The sequence below is a fragment of the Heterodontus francisci genome, chromosome 31, assembly GCF_036365525.1.
Source record: "Heterodontus francisci isolate sHetFra1 chromosome 31, sHetFra1.hap1, whole genome shotgun sequence".
Classification (NCBI taxonomy): domain Eukaryota; kingdom Metazoa; phylum Chordata; class Chondrichthyes; order Heterodontiformes; family Heterodontidae; genus Heterodontus; species Heterodontus francisci.
The window spans coordinates 12691600-12712208 of NC_090401.1; the positions used below are offsets into that span (position 1 = coordinate 12691600).

Sequence of the window (20609 nt, forward strand, 5' to 3'; positions counted from 1 at the left end):
TCTCCTCTGCACCCTCTCCAATGCAATCACATCCTTCTTATAATGTGGTGACCAGAACTGTACATAGTACTCCAGCTGAGGCCTAATGAGCATTTTATACAGCTCCGTCATAACCTCCTTGCTCTTAGATTCCATGCCTCGGCTAATAAAGGCAAGTATCCCATATGCCTTCCTAACCACCTTATCTACCTGTGCTGCTGCCTTCAGTGATCTATGGACAAGTACACCAAGGTCCTTTTGACTTTCTGTACTTCCTAGGGTCCTACCATCCATTGTATATTCCCTTGCCTTGTTAGTCCTCCCAAAATGCATCATCTCACACTTCTCAGGATTAAATTCCATTTGCCACTGCTCCGCCCATCTTGCCAGCCCATTTATATTGTTCTGTAACCTAAGGCTCACTATTTATGACACCACCAATTTTCGTGACATCTGCAAACTTACTGATCATACCTCCTATATTCACGTCTAAATCATTAATGTACACTACAAACAGCAAGGGTCCCAGCACCGATCCCTGCGGTACATCACTGGTCACAGGCCCCCACTAGCAGAAACAACCCTCAACCATCATCCTCTGCCTTCTGCCACTAAGCCAATCTTGGATCCAATTTTCCAAATTGCCCTGGATTCCACAGGCTCTTACCTTCTTAGCCAATCTCCCATGCGGGACCTTATCAAAAGCCTAACTGAAGTCCGTGTAGACTACACCAACTGCTTTACCCTCATCTACACATCTAGTCACTGCCTTGAAACATTCAATCAAGTTTGTAGACACAATCTCCCCCTGACAAAGCCATGCTGACTATCCCTGATTAATCCCTGCCTCTCCAACTGGAGATAAATCCTGTCCCTCAGAATTTTTTCCAATAGTTTCCCTACCACTAATGTAGATTCACTAGCCTGTAATTACCTGGTTTAACCCTGCTACCCTTTAGATTAGAGATACAGCACTGAAACAGGCCCTTCGGCCCACCGAGTCTGTGCCGAACATCAACCACCCATTTTATACTAATCCTACACTAATCCCATATTCCTACCAAACATCCCCACCTGTCCCGATATTTCCCTACCACCTACCTATACTAGTGACAATTTATAATGGCCAATTTACCTATCAACCTGCAAGTCTTTTGGCTTGTGGGAGGAAACCGGAGCACCCGGAGAAAACCCACGCAGACACAGGGAGAACTTGCAAACTCCACACAGGCAGTACCCGGAATCGAACCCGGGTCCCTGGAGCTGTGAGGCTGCGGTGCTAACCACTGCGCCACTGTGCCGCCCCTTCTTGAATAATGGTACCACATTTGCTGTCCTCCAGTCCTCTGGTACCTATCCTGTGGCCAGAGAGGATTTGAAAATTTGTGGCAGAGCCCCTGCTATCTCGTCCCTTGCCTCACATAACAGCCTAGGATACATCTCATCTGGGCCAGGGGATTTATCCACTTTTAAGCCCGCTAAAACAGCTAATACTTCCTCTCTTTCAAAGCTAATTTGTTCAAGTATATCACAATCCTCCTCCCTGATCTCTACACCTACATCGTCCTTCTCCATAGTGAACACAGATGAAAAGTAATCATTTAAAACCTCACCTATGTCCTCCAGCTCCACACACAGATTGCCACTTTGGTCTCTAATGGGCCCTACTCTTTCCCTGGTTATCCTCTTTCCCTTAATATACTTATAAAATACCTTGGGATTTTCCTTTATCTTGTCCGCCAGTGTTTTTTCATGTCCCCTCTTCGCTCTCCTAATTAATTTTTAAAGTACCCCTCTACACTATCTATACTCCTCTAGGGCCCCCACTGTTTTCAGCACTTTGAATCTGCCATAAGCCTCCTTTTTTTTCCTTACCCAATCCTCTATATCCCTTGACATCCAGGGTTCCTCGGACTTGTTGGTCCTACCCTTCACATTTACGGGAACATGTTGCCCCTGACCTCTCACTATTTCCTTTTTGAATGACTCCCACTGGTCTGATGTAGACTTTCCGACAAGTAGCTGCTCCCAGTCCACTTTGGCCAGTTCCTGTTTTATCATATTGAAATCGGCCTTCCCCCAGTTCAGTACTTTTATTTCCGGTCCCTCTTTGTCCTTTTCCATAACTACCTTCAATCTTAGAGTTATGGTCACTATCCCCAAAATGCACCCCACTGACACTTCTACCACTTGTCCGGTTTCAGTCCCTAGGATTAGGTCCAGTACCTCCCCTTCTCTTGTAGGACTTTCTACGTGCTGGCTCAAAAAGCTCTCCTGTATGCACTTTAAGAATTCTGCCTCCTTTAGGCCTTTTACAGTAAGACTATCCCAGTTGACATTGGGGAAGTTGAAATCCCCTATTATTACCCTATTATTTTTACACCTCTCTGAGATTTACCTGCATATCTGCTCCTCTATCACTCCCTGACTTTTTGGAGGCCTGTAGTACACTCCCAGCCAAGTGATTGCCCCCTTTTTGTTTTTAAGTTCTACCCATATGGCCTCATTGAGGAACATCTAAGATATCCCTCCTTACTGCAGTAATTGACTCCTCGATCAACAGTGCAATGCCACCTCTTTTACACCCTCCCCTGTCAAAGAACAAAGAACAGTACAGCACAGGAACAGGCCATTCGGCCCTCCGAGCCTGCGCCGATCTTGATGCCTGTCTAAACTAAAACCTTCTGCACTTCCGGGGTCCATATCCCTCTATTCCCATCCTATTCATGTATTTGTCAAAATGCCTCTTAAACGTTGCTATCGTACCTGCTTCCTTTCTGTCACGTCTGAAGATTTTATATCCTGGAATATTGAGGTGCCAATCCTGCCCTTCCCTCAACCATGTCTCTGTGATAGCAATAATATCATATTCCCATTTGTTAATCAATGCCCTCAATTTATCTGTCTTACTGGTAAGGCTCTTTGCGTTAAAATAGATGCAATCCAGCCCTGCATTATTCGCTTGTGCCTTAACAGGTCTATATTTGCTCTGCCTTCCAGACTGACTCAGTTTCTCTTCTATATTTGACTGTGTATCACCCTGCACTGTACCTCCACTCTGTATCCCATCCCACTGCCAAATTAGTTTAACCACCCCCCCACCCGCCAACGGCACTAGCAAATCTCCCAGCAAGGATGTTGGTCCCGTTCCAGTTCAGGTGCAACCCGTCCAACTTGTACAGGTCCCAACTTCACCAGAAACAGACCCAGTGATCCAGGAAACTAAAGCCCTCCCTCCTGCACCATCTCTTCAGCCATGCATTCATCTGCTCTATCCTGCTATTCCTATACTCACTAGCATGTGGCACTGGGAGTAATCCAGAGATTACAACCTTTGAGGTCCTGCTTTTTAATCTGCTACCTAGCTCCCTAAATTCTTGTGGCAGGACCTCATCCCTCTTTATACCTATGTAGTAGGTACCAATGTGTACCATGACCTCTGACTATTCACCCTCCCCCTTCAGAATGTCCTGCAGCCGCTCCATGATATCCTTAACCCTAGCACCAGGGAGGCAACATACCATCCTGGAGTCACGTTTACGGCCACAGAAACGCCTATCTGTGCCCCTTACGATAGAATCCCCTATCACTATAGCTCTCCCACTCTTTTTCCTTCCCTCCTGTGCAGCTGAGCCACCCATGGTGCCACAGACTTGGCTCTTGCTGCATTCCCTTGAGAAGCTATCTCCCCCAACAGTATCCAAAGCTGAAGTTAATTGGAAGCCAAGGAAGGAGAGATAAGGGAGGGTGGCCATAAAAAGGTTGTGCAGTTTAAATGTCAGCCTGTCCTTTCTCTTTTACTATCCTGATAGACTTGCCAGTCATGACTTTCTGCCTTTATCTTGGTCAGCACTGTGCCCACCCTCTCCAATGCTCATCTGCAATTTGCTATTACTGCCAACTTTTCATTCTTTCTGCTGCTGGCACTGTGAGGGCCAGAAAACAGTCTTTCATACTCGTGGCTGCTGTTTACCTCTGTTCCGATACCGACGAACGCTCCCCGAAATGACACAGCCTCCTCCCTCCTGACATGTTTCCAACGGTGCGCTGAACCCGAGCCCCCGGTTGAAGATTGCACTCTGCCTCCACAGCGAGCTGTTAACCAGCTCAGAAAGGGCCTTAAGTGGCTAATCTAAAATGTTGGGTGGACTTCATCTTCTGCCTCTGATGGTCAGAGTAGAAATGAAAGAATAGTCAGGATGAATGCGTGGCTTGAGAGATGGTGCAGGAGGGAGCAGTTCAGATTTTTGGGTCATTGGGACCGGTTCTCGGGGACTATTACAAATTGGACGGTCTACACCTGGGCCGGACTGGAACCAATGTCCTTGCAGGTGCTTTTGCTAACGCTGTTGGGGAGGGTTTAAACTAATGTGGCAGGGGGATGGGAACCAAATGAGGAGGTCAGTGGACAGTAAGGAGGTAGTAACTAAAGCCTGTAAGGAACTAGATAATGAAGTCAGCGTGACTAAGGGGAAGAGTTGGCAGGGAGCAGATGATGAACGCAAAGGGACTGGTGGTCTGAGGTGTATTTGTTTTAATGCAAGAAGTGTAGTAGGTAAGGCAGATGAACTTAGGGCTTGGATTAGTACCTGGGACTATGATGTTATTGCTATTACTGAGACTTGGTTGAGGGAAGGGCACGATTGGCAACTAAATATCCCAGGATATCGATGCTTCAGGCGGGATAGAGAGGGAGGTAAAAGGGGTGGAGGAGTTGCATTATTGGTCAAAGAGGATATCACAGCTGTGCTGAAGGAGGGCACTATGGAGGACTCGAGCAGTGAGGCAATATGGGCAGAACTCAGAAATAGGAAGGGTGCGGTAACAATGTTGGGGCTGTACTACAGGCCTCCCAACAGCGAGCGTGAGATAGAGGTACAAATATGTAAACAGATTATGGAAAGATGTAGGAGTAACAGGGTGGTGGTGATAGGAGATTTTAATTTTCCCAACATTGACTGGGATTCACTTAGTGTTAGAGGTCTAGATGGAGCAGAATTTGTCAGGAGCATCCAGGAGGGTTTTCTAGAGCAGTATGTAAATAGTCCAACTCGGGAAGGGGCCAGACAGGACCTGGTGTTGGGGAATGAGCCCAGCCAGGTGGTTGAAGTTTCAGTAGGGGACTACTTTGGGAATAGTGATCACAATTCCGTAAGTTTTAGAATACTCATGGACAAAGACGAGAGTGGTCCGAAAGGAAGAGTGCTAAATTGGGGGAAGGCCAACTATACCAAAATTCGGCAGGAGCTGGGGAATGTAGATTGGGAGCAGCTGTTTGAAGATAAATCCACATTTGATATGTGGGAGGCTTTTAAAGAGAGGTTGATTAGCGTGCAGGAGAGACATGTTCCTGTGAAAATGAGGGATAGAAATGGCAAGATTAGGGAACCATGGATGACAGGTGAAATTGTGAAACTAGCTAAGAGGAAAAAGGAAGCATACATAAGGTCTAGGCGGCTGAAGAAAGACGAAGCTTTGGAAGAATATCGGGAATGTAGGACCAATCTGAAACGAGGAATTAAGAGGGCTAAAAGGGGTCATGGAATATCTTTAGCAAACAGGGTTAAGGAAAATCCCAAAGCCTTTTATTCATATATAAGGAGCAAGAGGGTTACTAGAGAAAGGATTGGCCCACTCAAGGACAAAGGAGGAAAATTATGCGTGGAGTCAGAGAAAATGGGTGAGATTCGAAACGAGTACTTTGCATCGGTATTCACCGAGGAGAGGGACATGACTGATGTTGAGGTTAGGGATAGATGTTTGATTACGCTAGGTCAAGTTGGCATAAGGAGGGAGGAAGTGTTGGGTATTCTAAAAGGCATTAAGGTGGACAAGTCCCCAGGTCCGGATGGGATCTATCCCAGGTTGCTGAGGGAAGCGAGAGAAGAAATAGCTGGGGCCTTAACAGATATCTTTGCAGCATCCTTAAACACGGGTGAGGTCCCGGAGAACTGGAGAATTGCTAATGTTGTTCCCTTGTTTAAGAAGGGTAGCAGGGATAATCCAGGTAATCATAGACTGGTGAGCCTGACGTCAGTGGTAGGGAAGCTGCTGGAGAAGATACTGAGGGATAGGATCTATTCACATTTGGAAGAAAATGGGCTTATCAGTGATAGGCAACATGGTTTTGTGCAGGGAAGGTCATGTCTTACCAACTTAATAGAATTCTTTGAGGAAGTGACAAAGTTGATTGATGAGGGAAGGGCTGTAGATGTCATATACATGGACTTCAGTAAGGCGTTTGATAAGGTTCCCCATGGTAGGTTGATGGAGAAAGTGAAGTCGCATGGGGTCCAGGGTGTACTAGCTAGATGGATAAAGAACTGGCTGGGCAACAGGAGACAGAGAGTAGCAGTGGAAGGGAGTTTCTCAAAATGGAGACATGTGACCAGTGGTGTTCCACAGGGATCCGTGCTGGGACCACTGTTGTTTGTGATATACATAAATGATTTGGAGGAAAATGGACTGATTAGCAAGTTTGCGGATGACACGAAGATTGGTGGAATAGCAGATAGTGAAGGGGACTGTTAGAGAATACAGCAGAATATAGATAGATTGGAGAGTTGGGCAGAGAAATGGCAGATGGAGTTCAATCCGGGCAAATGCGAGGTGATGCATTTTGGAAGATCCAATTCAAGAGTGAACTATACAATAAATGGAAAAGTCCTGGGGAAAATTGATGTACAGAGAGATTTGGGTGTTCAGGTCCATTGTTCCCTGAAGGTGGCAACGCAGGTCAATAGAGTGGTCAAGAAGGCATACGGCATGCTTTCCTTCATCGGACGGGGTATTGAGTGCAAGAGTTGGCAGGTCATGTTACAGTTGTATAAGACGTTAGTTCAGCCACATTTGGAATACTGCGTGCAGTTCTGGTCGCCACATTACCAAAAGGATGTAGATGCTTTGGAGAGGGTGCAGAGGAGGTTCACCGGGATGTTGCCTGGTATGGAGGGCGCTAGCTGTGAAGAGAGGTTGCGTAGATTAGGATTATTTTCATTAGAAAGACGGAGGTTGAGGGGGGACCTGATTGAGGTGTACAAAATCATGAGAGGTATAGACAGGGTGGATAGCAAGAAGCTTTTTCCCAGAGTGGGGTATTCAATTACTCGGGGTCACGAGTTCAAAGTGAGAGGGGAAAGGTTTAGGGGGGATATGCGTGGAAAGTTCTTTACGCAGAGGGTGTTGGGTGCCTGGAACGCGTTGCCAGCGGAGGTGGTAGACGCGGGCACAATAGCGTCTTTTAAGATGTATCTAGACAGATACATGAATGGGCAGGAAGCAAAGAGATACAGACCCTTAGAAAATAGGCGACAGGTTTAGATAGAGGATCTGGATCGGCGCAGGCTTGGAGGGCCGAAGGGCCTGTTCCTGTGCTGTAATTTTCTTTGTTCTTTGTTCTTATCGGCCTGATTGAAAATCTGCGCATGTTGGTCTTGCGTCGGGACAGTGGCACGCTGATGCAGGTGGGCAGGCTTCTGCGGTTGTCCGTCCCTGAACCTGTCTTCTGCAGCTTTTGAACATCCAGCCCTGGGTATTTAGTGTGGAGCACAGAGTTTTCCTCAAAGAAGTGCTTTGCAAACAGAATGCTAAACTCTGGAATTTGGTGCAAATGGGAATTCGGTGCACAGGGGGAAGGAGGTAAGTCATTTCATTCTTTTTGCTTTACCTCCAGTAGCTGGTGAGTGTTTTTCCTTTGTCCCTAAGCTAGGAAACTGTAACTTGCTTTCACTTTACTAAATTAGTAACTAATCAACTAATCTAATAAATAAAGGTTAGACAGACATGGCAGGACAGGTAGTGTGCCCTACCTGCAACAAAAATGGGCATTTGTGGAGGGCATTGCATTCTTGGACAACCATATCTGTTGCAAGTGTCTGCAATTCGAGCAGAGCTAGAATCTGAGCTACAGACATTGTGGGGGATCAGGAAGAGGGAGAGTTACCAGGACACTCTGTTCCAGCAGGTTAACGTCAGAGTTGAGCAATGGTCAGGGACAGGAAGGTGTGACTATGAGTCAGGCAGGTATAGAGATCCAGGATGCAGTGATAGATGAGTCTTGGCCCTTGACTTTGACCAGCAGATATGAGGTACTTGCTACCTGTCTGGATGAGAACAAGAATTGCAAGGTGGAAAGGCAAACTGACCATGGCACCATGGTGCAGGAGGCCATTCAAGTGGAGGGAGTGAAAAGGAATGTGATAGTGACAGGGAGCAGTATAGTCAGGGGAATAAATACTGTTCCCTGCAGCCATGGCTGGGAGTTCCGAAGGTTGTGTTGCCTGCCTGGTGCCAGGTTTAAAGACATCTCCTCACAGCTGGAGATGAACTTGGAGTAGTAGGGGGAGGATCCACTTGTCAGTGGTTCCTATGTGGACCATGATATAGGTAGAACTAGGAATGATGTTCTGCTGAGAGAGTTTGAGGAGTTAGGGTCCAAATTAAGATGCAAAACCTTAAAAGTAATAATCTCTGGATTGTTACCTGAGAGAGGCACCAATTGGCATAGGGTTAAGCACATTAGCGAATTAAATGTATGGCTCAAAGACTGGTGTAGGACAAAGCAGTTTTGATTCACAAGCCACTGGCACCAATACTTTTCTGTTAGGATGGTCTGCACTTAAACCAGGCTGGGATCGGTATCCTGGTGAATCTTATTAGCAAGGCTAAATATGGGGCTTTAAACTAAAAGACGGAGGAAGGGTCAAGTGAAGGGAGATTTAGAAATCTAAAGGGAAAAGTCAAGGCAATACAGCAGTGTAGTGATTTGGGTAAAAACAAGCAGAGTGGGACAGGAAGGGGCAAAGAGTTTAACGGTAATAGTGCATCAGCGAATAAGGTCCATGCAAAGAATAGTGGTAAAAAACTAAAATTGAAGGCTCTTTATCTGAATGTATGGAGCATTCCAAACAAGAGAGACAAACTAGTGGCACAAATAGAGTTAAACGGGTTTGATATAAATCGCCATTATGGAGACATGGTTACAAGGTGACTGAGGTTGGGAAATAAATACGCCAGGGTACACAATCTTTTGAAAAGACTGGAAGAATGGAAAAGGAGGAGGAGTCGTCCTGATAAAGGATGGCATAAGGACAGTAGTGAGAAAGGATCTTGGCTCAGAAGATCAGTAAGTAGAACTAGTATGGTTGGAGATTAGGAATAATCAGGGTCAGAAAACACTGGTGGGAGTAATTTATAGGCTTCCCTAACAGTAGTTATGCCATTGGACAGAGCACGAAGCAAGAAATAAAATTGGAGCTTGTTAACAAAGGCAATGTAATAATCGTGAGGGTCTTAAATCTTCATATGGACTGGACAAATCAAATGGAAAAAGGTATTTTAGATCTAGTATTGTGCAATGAACCAGAGTTAATTAGCAATCTCATAGTAAAAGATCCTCAGTGAAAAAGTGATCAAAATACAACTGAATTCCTTATTAACACTGAGAGTCCAAAACAAGAATCTTAAACTTAAACAAAACCAATTACATAGGTATGGGGGAGAGCAGGCTAAGGTTGATTTGGTATGATGGCAAATAAACAATGGGAAACATTTAAAGAAATGATTTAAAATGTTCAACAAAAATACTTTCCATTAAAAGACAAAAAGCGAGAAAGATCCATCTGTAGCTTAGCAGGGAAGTTAAGGATAGCATTACATTAAAAGAGGCGTAAAATGTTACGAAGAATAGTAGTAAGCCTGAGAGTTTTAGAAACTAGCAAAGGGTCACCAAAATGTTGACAAACAGGAAAAAAAAGAGAGTAAACTAGCCAGGAATATATAAACGGATTGTAAAAGCAGATATAAGTGTATAAAAATGAGGAATGTAGCTAAACGTTGCTCCCTTAGAGGCAGAGACAGGAGAAATTATCATGGAGAATGAGGAAATGGAAGAGATGTTAAGCCAATATTGGTCTTCACAAAAGAAGTCACAAATTACATATCAGAAATAGAGGATAACAAAGCGACTAATAAGAATGAGAAAATTAAAGTTAATAATTCCAGCTGAGAATAAGTATCACAGAAACTTAAGGGGCTAAAAGCTGACAAATCCCCAGGATCTGATGGCCTATATCCTAGCATTCTAAAAGAGGTAGCTGCAGAGATAGTGGATGCACTAGTTATGATTTACCAAAAGTCTCTAGATTCTAGAATAGTCCAAGTAGATTGGAAGTTCGCAAACATAACACCCTTAATCAAGAAAGGAGGGAGAGAGACAACAGGGAACTACAGGCCTTGACATTAGTTGTTGGGAAAAAGCTGGAATCTATTATTAGGGAAGTCTTAACAATGCACGTAGAAAATCATAGTATGATCAGATAAAGTCAAAATGGTTTTTCAAAAGGGAAATTATGTTTGACAAATTTATTAGTGTTTTTCAAGGATGTAACTAGTAGCGCAGATAAAGGAGTGCCATTAATGTAGTATCCTTGGATTTCCAAAAGGCAGTCGATGAGGTGCCACACAAAAGTTTAATATGCAAGATAAGGATTGTTTATTGCAAGAGGAATTGAATACAAAAGTGGGGAGATTATACTTCTGTTATACAGGGCATTGGTGAGACCACATCTGGAGTACCGCGTGCAGTATTGGTCTCCTTATTTAAAGAAGGATGTAAATCCGTTGGAAGCAGTTCAGAGAAGGTTTACCAGACTAATACCTGGAATAGGCGGGTTGTTTTATGAGGAAAGGTTGGACAGGCTAGGCTTGTATCCGCTGAGGGGACTTGACAGGGTGGATGTGGAAAGGATGTTTCTAGAACTAGGGGTCACTATTTAAAAATAGGGGGTCACCCACTAAAGACAGAGATGAGGAGACATTTTTTCTCTCAGAAGGTCATGAGTCTTTGGAACGCTCTTCCTGAAAAGGCAGTGGAATCAGAGTCGTCAAATATTTTTAAGGCAGAGGTAGATAGATTCTTGATAAGCAAGGGGGTGAAAGGTTATCAGGGGTAGACAGGAGCATGGAGTCGAGGTTGCAATCAGATCAGCCATGATCTTATTGAATGGCGGAGCAGGCTCGAGGGGCCGAGTTGCTTACTCCTGCTCCTAATTCATATGTTCGTATGTAGGATTCATGGAGTTGGGATGATATAGTAGTATGGATGAAGGATTGGTTACTGACAGGAAGCAGAGTTTCAGAATAAAAGGGCATTTTAAAGTTGGCAGGCTGTAACCAGTGCAATACCGCAAGGATCAATGCTGGGGCTGCAACTATTTACAATCTATATCAATGACTTAGGCAAAGAGACTGAGAGTAATGTATCTAAGTTTGCTGACACTAGGTGAGAACGTAAGATTTGAGGAGGACATAATGAAGTTGCAAAGAGAAATAGCCAGGTTAAGCAAGTGGACAGCAAGGTGCTAGATTGAGTAGAATGAGGGAAGTGTGAGGTTCTTCATTTTGGTAATAAGAATAGAAAAGCAGAATATTTTTTAAAAAGTGTGAAACCTTTAAATGTTGAAGTTGAGAGAGACTTGGGTGTACTCATACAAGGAACACAAAGTTAGCATGCAGGTATAGCAAGCAATTAGGAAGACAACTGACATGTTGACTTTTATTGCTAAGGGACTAGAGAACAAGGAAGTCTTGCTACAATTGCATAGGGCTTTGGTGATACCACGCCTGTAGTACTGTGTGCACTTTGGTCTCCATATTTACGGAAGGATATACTTGCCTTGGAGGCTTTACAGCAAAAGGTTCATTAGATTGGTTCCTGGGATGAGAGGGTTGTTTTATAATGAGAGGCTGAGTAAGTCGGCCTATACTCTCTGGAGTTCAAAAGAATGAGAGATGATCTCATTGAAACACACAAGATTCTGAAGGGGCTTGACAGGGTAGACACTGAGAGGTTGTTTCCCGGGCTGGGCAATCTTGAACATGGGGGCACAGAAATTCATTACTCAGAAGGTTGTGAATCTTTACCCCAGATGTTTGTTCCATCATTCAATATATTCGAGGCTGGGATAGATTGATTTTTGAACTCTCAGGGAATCAAGGGATATGGGGAACGGGTGGGAAAGTGGAGCTGAGGCAGAAGATCAGCCATGATTGTATTGAATGGCAGAGCAGGTTCGAGGGCCATATGGTCTATTCCTGCTCCTATTTCTTATGTTCTTACGTTCTTCTTCTGGATTTATTTAATTGAATGTAAATTTTCCAGCTGTCATGGTGGGATTATGAACTCATGTCTCTGGAGCATTAGTCCAGGCCTCTGGATTACTAGTCTAATATCACTATACTACTGTACCCCTGATGTATGCAAGTTTATCAGCTAGGGTCACAAATGTACATTTAGGTTTGACAATTAAAAGTGAGATCAGCTTTTGTTTAATCCATTTAAAAAAGTGCTCTATTGGTACAAAGATCTTTCCCACAGGCAATCATTTTATCCTTTCTTTTTCAACAATCCACACTATTCCTGTAGTGATCCAATTTACTTTATTGCATTAAGAAATCTAAAATACCACAGTCAATATCTTAATATTTTCCAGTCTTCAAACAATATCTCTGGAGCAATCTAATTTATTATTTCTTCAAAATTGTCTGCAACATACCAAAAGAAGAATTTCTGTCATTCATTGTACATCAATGTGTTCTTGACATCTACATCTATCTCTCTACATATATATGAAGAGGTCTTGCATGTAACAAGTAATTTCTCTGTTACACCTTGGATATCATATGTCAGGCTTGTCATCAGCACACATACCAATTTCTATGCCATACTTGCACCTGATTGGCTCAAATTTCACATTCATAAAATAGCAACAAAACATAACTCAGCAAGTAGGAACCATACCAAACAAATGCAGACAAAGCAGTTATCAACTTCTGTAAAAACTACTGTATGAAAACAACCAAACAATAATGAACAAAAGCTACCAATGACAAAAGAAGGGGGATCAAAAGTAGATTTAAAAAAAATCATTCTTCAGGGTGTAAGGCCAGTATTTATCGTTCACCCCTAATTACCGTTGAGAAAGTGATGGTGAGCTTTCTTGAACTGCTGCAGTCTGTGTGGTCAAGGTAGTTCCACAGTGCTGGAAGGCAGGTGGGAGGTGGTGGCGTAGTGGTATTGTCACTGGACTAGTAACCCATAGACCCAGGTACTGCTCTGAGGGCATGGGTTTGAATCCCACCACAGCAGAAGGTGGAATTTGAATTCAGTTAAATCTGGAATTTAAAGCTAGTCTAATGATGGCCATGAAACCATTGTCGATTGTTGTAAAAACCCATCTGGTTGTTGTAAAAACCCATCTGCTGTCCTTACCTGGTCTGGCCTACATGTGACTCCAGATCCACAGAATGTGGTTGACTCTTACATGCACTTGAAATGGCCTAGCAAGCCACTCAGTTCAAGGGCAATTAGGGATGGGCAATAAATGCTGGCCTGGCCTGCTCCGCCCACATCCCATAAATGAATAAAACAAAAAGGTGATTCCATAATTTTGACCCAGCAATGATGAAGAAGCATTGATATATTTCCAAGTCGGGATGGTGTGTGACTTGAAGGGGAACTTGGAGGGAACCTGGTTCACTTGTCCTTCCAGGTGGTAGAGGTTGCGGTTTTGGGAGGTGATGCCAAAGAAGCCTTTGCAAGTTGCTGCAAAGCATTCTGTAAATAATACATGCTGGAGCTGCAGTGCACTGATGGTGGAAGGAGTGGATGGGCTGTCGATAAAATTGGCTGCTTTGTCCTGGATGGTGTTGAGCTTGTTTAGTGTTGTTGCAGTTGCACTCATCCAGGCAAGCGGAGAGCATTCTATCACATCCTGACTTATAACTTGTAGCTGGAAAGGATGCTTTTGGGAGTTAGGAGGCAAGTCACCTGCCACAGAAAACCTAGCCTCTGACCTGCTTTTAGATATTATCTTAGTTTCCGACTAAGCTAAGAAACTTAGTCTTGTGAATAAGGTTTGTGTTAAGGCAGAAAGATTACAAACTTTACAAGATGATTATAGATAGTCGTTTGGTAGTATAGAACTTCAGTATTGTTGAAAACAGAGACATTTTGTCGAAGCTTTTCATCTTGCACTCATCAGACCTAAGGCTGCCATTTTCACCCCTGAAAAGTGCCCAGTCTACCTCAGATTACCCTGGAAGGGTAATTTACCCCAAAAATTCAAGCAACAGGTGAAGCTAGATGTTTCACGCTACTACTATGCAGCAGCAACACATGTGGTGTTTGCCACTAACAGGATACTGCTGTCAAGCCAAAAAGATGTTCTGCCTATCACACAAATGAGTAATGTGATATATGAATTTCAATGCCAGTGTGATGCTAGCTTTATAGGCCATATGTCCCAAAGATTGGCAGATCATATCAAACAATACGTCCCTTCCACTGTTTGCAACGGGCAAGGTACAGACCGTACACAACCAGCCCGTGCTTGCAAAACTCAAAGCACAGTGTCCAACATTAGATGTGATTCCGCGTTTGGACAACATTTGCTAAATAATCCTCAGTGTGCTAAAATTTAAGATTGTCAATCAGGCTCGCACTGTGGTGCATTTGCACATACTGGAAGCTACATATATAATACACAGGGCCTTGTTCTTTGCAAACAGAAAGAATATGTACACTCATTGCACCTGTTTCAGCTAAACAAAATAAGTGACAGTCATTTGCTAGTTCATTCCTCAGGGCAAGGCAAGGTCAGCGATGCCCACATCCCACGAATGAATAACGAAAAAAAAACAGAGTCAAGCTGCCTGATTTACCTTTCAAATCAAGCTTGGCAGTTAACTGCCAGTTGCCATAAACTGGTGCATTCCCCATGGCAACTTGCCAACCAATCAGCACTCTTTTCTCATATAGTATAAAGCTGTTGCTTTCCCTTACTTTGGTAATCTTGCAAATTGTCCTGATGAGTGCAAGACGAAAAGCTTCAACAAAATGTCTCTGTTTTCAGCAATACTCAAGATGATTATATTTACCCCATCCATTCCAACCTTGAATACAAGCAAAAACTGATCGTCAGCTTCAAAACAAATGACACAACCACTTAAAAGGCTGACAGCTCAAAAGCAGCACTGAATGTAAATCATTTGACATGTGAAGACAAGGGATTAGTGTGAAAGGGAAGCAGGATAGTGCCTTGCATACCTTTAGCTGCTTGGGTATATCCAATATATGGTGAAATTGGCAGAAGCATGGCAGAAGGAGTTCAATGCGGAGAAGTGAGAATTGATGCACATTGAGAGGACAGTGTACTATAAATGGCACAATTTTGAAATTTGTAGATGAGTCGAGAGACCCTGTTGTCAATATATAAAAATCCTTAAAAATGTGGCAGAGCAAGTTGATAAGTTCGTTAAAAAAGCATATTGGTCACTTGGGTTTATAAATAAAGGAATAGAATATAAATCATGCCAGGACTTTATAAATCACTGGTTAGGCCTCAGCTAAAGTGTTGTGCACAATTCTGTGTGCCATCCTTCAGGAAAGATGTAAAGGCCTCAGAAAGGGTACTGAGGAGTTTACCAGGATGTTACCAGGGATAACAGACTTCAGTTATGAGGGGCAGTTGGAAAGGTTAGGTCTGTTCTGCTTGGAACAGAGAATGTTGAGAGGTGACCTATTGAGATATTCAAGATGATGAGAAGTTTTAATAAGAGTAGAAACAGAAAAATTATTTCCTCTGGCAACTGAGTCAATAACTAGAGGTCATAGATTCAAAATCATTGGCAAGGTATCTAGAGGGGAGATGGGGAGAAATATTTTCACACAGAGTTGTGAAATCTGGAAAGTTTTACCTGAAAAGGTGGTAAAAGCTGGGTCCATAAATAATTTTAAAATGGAGTTAAACAGGTATCTGAGGATGAGGAACTGACAGGGTAACAGACAAAAAGTGGGAATGTGGAACCAAGCATGATTGTTTTTTCAACAAGCCAGCGCAGGCATGATGGGTTGAATGGCCTCCTTCAGTGTTGCTAGTTTCTATGATTCTATGAATATCAGACTGCTTTTATTGCAGGGGAAAAATAACAAAGCAGATAGTAGATGTAAAGCTCACTGAAAGGATGTCATTGTTGATGGAATGAGATTTTTTTTTGCTGGAAAGGGAGAATTACAGTAGGCTCCAAGTTATGGGAAATGCACTAAATAAAGTGCTCAGAGTAAAGATCTTTGATGTTGAAACTTCATATCACATTTTTCTCATTTGCACCTTTGGTGTTTTGGTAAGGGAGTTTTATAAAAGCAAGTTGTTGTTATTTTGTAGTCTGTAATTTTTAATTAATACTATCAAGCCAAAGATAACTTCTCTTGGAAAAGATCTTTTAGCTCTGGAAAGTGAAGTCCCAATGGACTTTAATTGAGACTCATCGGGTTTAGTTCCTTTCAATGGCAATTCCGCTCCTTCTGCGATGTGTGAACTGAAACCTTCTACATTGACAAAACCAAAGCTGACTCGCGCTATGACTGACCTCTGTTCTGGACATACTGAGAACCCAAAGACAGGCAGATTGATGGCTTGCTGATTTAACTATTTTAAATAGATACTTTATTTTTATTTTTATACAGTTTCAGGAGGGATAGAATGTCAACATAATTGGAACAAAAGCTTAGGGATAAGTTCTGATGAAAGGATTCAGAGCACTGTGGGGCTCATTTTTTAGGGGTCCTGGACAGACACCTGCTAAAGGAAACCTATCACAATTGGTCACCTCTTGACCAATGTAGGCATTGTGTCCACCTCACGCAGCTGCCCCAGTGGTTATCAATCCAAAGTAAGTTTTTGAATTGCAGCAAGGAGGAGCAGATTAAACTGGACAGATTAATTTCTCCCCTTATGACCCTGCTGTAGCTAGCAAAATCAAGAGATTAGACAAAAAAAAATCAAATATTATTTTGAGCACTTCCATTGATTATGTTTTTTATTGGCTGCTTTGTGACTGCTGTGTCTTGATTGATAGTTCTTGTTCCTACTTACTACTTGCTGGTTGGTATGTTCCATGCCTGTTCAGTTATGATTTGCTGGTGGTTTGTGAAAATTATATTTCAGTTAATCAGGTATGTACATTTTCATGCATGACACTTGAAGGTGTGACAGACATGTGCTAGATGCAAGAGCTTATATATATATATATATATATATTTATAATATGAAAATGTGTTGCATTCAATGTGTGTTTAACATATCTATGAAGTGTCTGCACAGAACAAAAACCTAATTGGCTCAAATTTTCCAGGAACCAATAATAAAAATTTACTTCACCATCTCTGAGCACACCTCTCACAAACATCATTAGAAATCTGTTCACTGGTTATATGGTCCATCCCCATATCCAAACCCCTACACCAACCCCCCCCCTCCACCCCCACTTCTACAAGCATGATCTCCTATGAGCAATGCTGTAGAGGATCTACGTGTATTTTTAAATGTCAAGAAATTGTGGAGAAAAGAAATCTGCATTCATTTATAAAAAGGACGTGAGATTTCCGACCACAGGCTGACCATCCTCGAACAGGAAAATTGACAATTCTTACAGAGTGTGGCCCCAGAGAGGCACCTTCACTGGGGTCATTTTAATCTAATTGATAGGTGGGAAACCCACAGGATCAGTTGGAGTTCTGCTTTTACATCACACCTGCTACTGATCTCTACTGGCTTCATTGGCAGGCTATAAAACCAGCGCTGCACCCAATTACATCAGTTTATTGATGGGCAGGCTAGTTTAACATTTCCCCCCATTGTTTTACTAGTTCTGCACCTATTAGTTCTGTCTCCAACATGAATGTGTCCAGGGCCAATTTTGTGAGACTCTGTTCCCAGATGGAAAAACCTCAGGAATATGATTCAAAAAACGGCACTTCAGTGTCACTGATCTTTTTGCGACCTGTGCTCACATTTAGCGAGGCTTCACACTGAGCGCAGAGCCTCACATAATTACCCCATTGGCTCATTTTCATGCTAGTTGGACAGAAGAATATTATTGGATATGGGGGAACAACAAGAGACAAAGGAAAGGCCGACATGAAGAGCAGCCATTGCAAAATACAGGTCATAAGTCAAAGCCTACAGAAAAGAGAACAGCAGCTGTGAATTACAAAGCAAATACAAAAATATTCTTAAAAATAACTGTTGCCTGATTGTCTTTTTCTATATAAGATGGGGGAACAATAATGATCGAGCTTGACTGAAAATTAATTTCATTTTAGAACTTTGCGCCAAATTTCTAGTTGGGGAAGTCCTTGTAGTCTCAGTTGTGGGTTTCACACACGCACATCAAAAGAAAATCATATGGGAAGCAGAGTCTTGAGTATGAAGATCTGGGAAGTAGTTTCACAGATTCAGTCTTGCAGTCACACCTATCAGTTGCAGTAAGGAAGTTGAAAATAAGAAGAGTGCAGGAGAATTCCACTTTCTGATAGAGAAATTAGGTTTGTTCACAACAATTCAAAGAATATTCAGGAATTCAACACACAAAAAATTCTTCTCGAAGCATCAGTGTGAAAATATATATTTCAAGTTTGTTTGTTTTTTAGTTTATTCATTTTACCTCTGAATCCACTTTAAACTTCGGTTTGAAAGTCTCCTTCAGATGTGTCCAGAGGGATCGTGGCAGATGTTTCCCATTCTGACGAATGAAGTTCTAAATTTTCCTGGGTGTCTGAATGAAGTGTGTTGGGCGGTGTGGTCTTGAAATTGTCCCACGATTGCTCCACAGGCGTACTTTGCTCCTGTGAACAGAATATTCCTAATTCAATCTTTGTGCATTTCACAGTGACCCTATTAATACTTACCTCTTGCTCAATTTTGCACCCTTTTACCCTGAAGCTGCGAACTCTCACTGCAATTCCTGATCAGAAGTAGCAAGTCTGGCTAATTTCTCCCCCCCAACCCTGGCATAAAGATACTGAGGTCAATTGCATCACTTGGTAATATTTTACCGGCTGAGACTAGCTAATTTAGCCTTTAAAACATGTACATCCACCACAAGCTGACTCATTCTTTTTGTTATCAACTCCATACTATTTACCTAACAACCAGTTTGGGTGAAACACTGCTCTTACTGAACATCTGTTCATTTAGACCACTTTAAAATGAGATCAACTTTCTCTTTTGTTAAAGTCAATTGAAATCAGCGGGTCTTCCCTCTTTTCCATTATCCCTCTCCTCAATTATCTACTTTCTTAAGTCTTCTTTTTCCCCCTAATAGCCCCTTTTCACCCACTATTTTTCCTCTCTGTATCAACAATTTCTATAACCATCTGCATGCTGCCCTTTGTATTTTTGTGTATATGCACAGAAATGTTCCTCAAAGAGCTTCGAGTACTCAGTTTGGTTCCTTCAAATCACCAGGTGCCCAGTATCCCCCACAGTGTGGTTACATTAGACACCATGTTACACTTACAGTTGGTGTGATCTTTTCAGCTTCTGCAGAGGAAATGCTACATTGCTTCTCTTGCTGCATAAGGAAATAAAACAGAAAATATTGACATCTATGAATCACACTGAGGTCCAAATGGCACAAGTCAATTGGAATTGTGGGGCCTTTCTATTCCCCCTATTTTTTTGTCAAATTGAATCTAGATTGTGAATATCAGCAGGATATTCAACTGCTATGGCCTTCACAGCCAAGCCCACCTGACACCCACAAATGTGCTTTTGAGCAGATGTTGCAAAATTGTGAACAGGAGAGTAAAGCCTGGAGAGATTCATCTCCCTAACTCTAATTGAAAAGGCTGATGGAATGCTGGCCTTTATCTCAAGGGCTCTGGAATGCAAAGAGTAGATCCAGGGAAACTATTTCCTCTAGTGGGGCAATCAACAATAATGGGCCATAACCTGAAAATTAGAGCCAGGCAATTTTGGGGTAATAAGGGAGCACTTTTTCACACAAAGGCTAATGGAAATTTGGAACTCTTTCCTCAAAAAAGCTGTGGGTGCTGGGAGTCAACTGGAGCTTTCAAGACTGAGACTGATAGCATTTGTTCGATAAGAATATCAAGGGATTTGGAGCTAAGGCGGATAAATGTTGAGGTACTTTTCAGTCATTATCTAATTGAATGACTGAGCAGGTTTGAGGGATCAATTGGCCTCCTCCTGCTCCTGAGGACAATTTTAGCACTGTTACAGCAGCTGTGAACTCACCACAGACTTGGGATCAAACCAAGAAACAGTGGTGTCTAAGGCTGAGCTGCTTACTGTCAGAACTAGCTGGCCCTCAGGGCAACAGTGCGTTAATTCTGACAGCATTATGCAATTGTCTTTTTTCACACAAATAATGACCACCAGAAAATTGGGAGGTCAGCAGTCATGCCTTGAAACATGAAAATAAAGCATTGGCTGCTCGTCAACAGCATCTGACCCTCTCGATTAAGTAAAAGCCTCTGACACACTCCCTGGCATATTTTGCAACATAGTGTATATAGCGCGTGGCATCTGCTGCTGTGCTTATATAATCATTTTAATGTGTGTTAAACCTGCTCTCTACATTTTGAAATTGAAGCCCTGAGACTTCCTCACATGCTATATCCTCTGGGGCAACTGGTGTATGTTGCTAAGCAACAGAATATTCAGGTAATGACACTGGGAGGTGTGATTTCTCCATTGACGGTATGGATTTGAGATCCATGTGGCTGATTGTCTGATTGGACAGGTTGGGCTCACGTTGCCAACCAC

General features: G+C 42.7%; 1 protein-coding gene across 1 annotated transcript in view; it reads right to left on the reverse strand.

Annotated features, from left to right (window-relative positions):
* Positions 1 to 17326: 17326 nt before the first annotated feature.
* The window catches only part of LOC137347073 (adhesion G protein-coupled receptor B2-like), a 1240702-nt gene continuing 1237419 nt past the window's right edge, over positions 17327 to 20609 (reverse strand). The window contains exons 31-32 of the mRNA XM_068011112.1: positions 19339 to 19392; positions 17327 to 18664 (exon numbers count right to left, since the gene is read on the reverse strand). Coding sequence (XP_067867213.1) covers positions 18497 to 18664; positions 19339 to 19392 — 222 coding nt within the window. The 3' untranslated portion in view covers positions 17327 to 18496. The remainder of the gene's footprint in view (positions 18665 to 19338; positions 19393 to 20609) is intronic.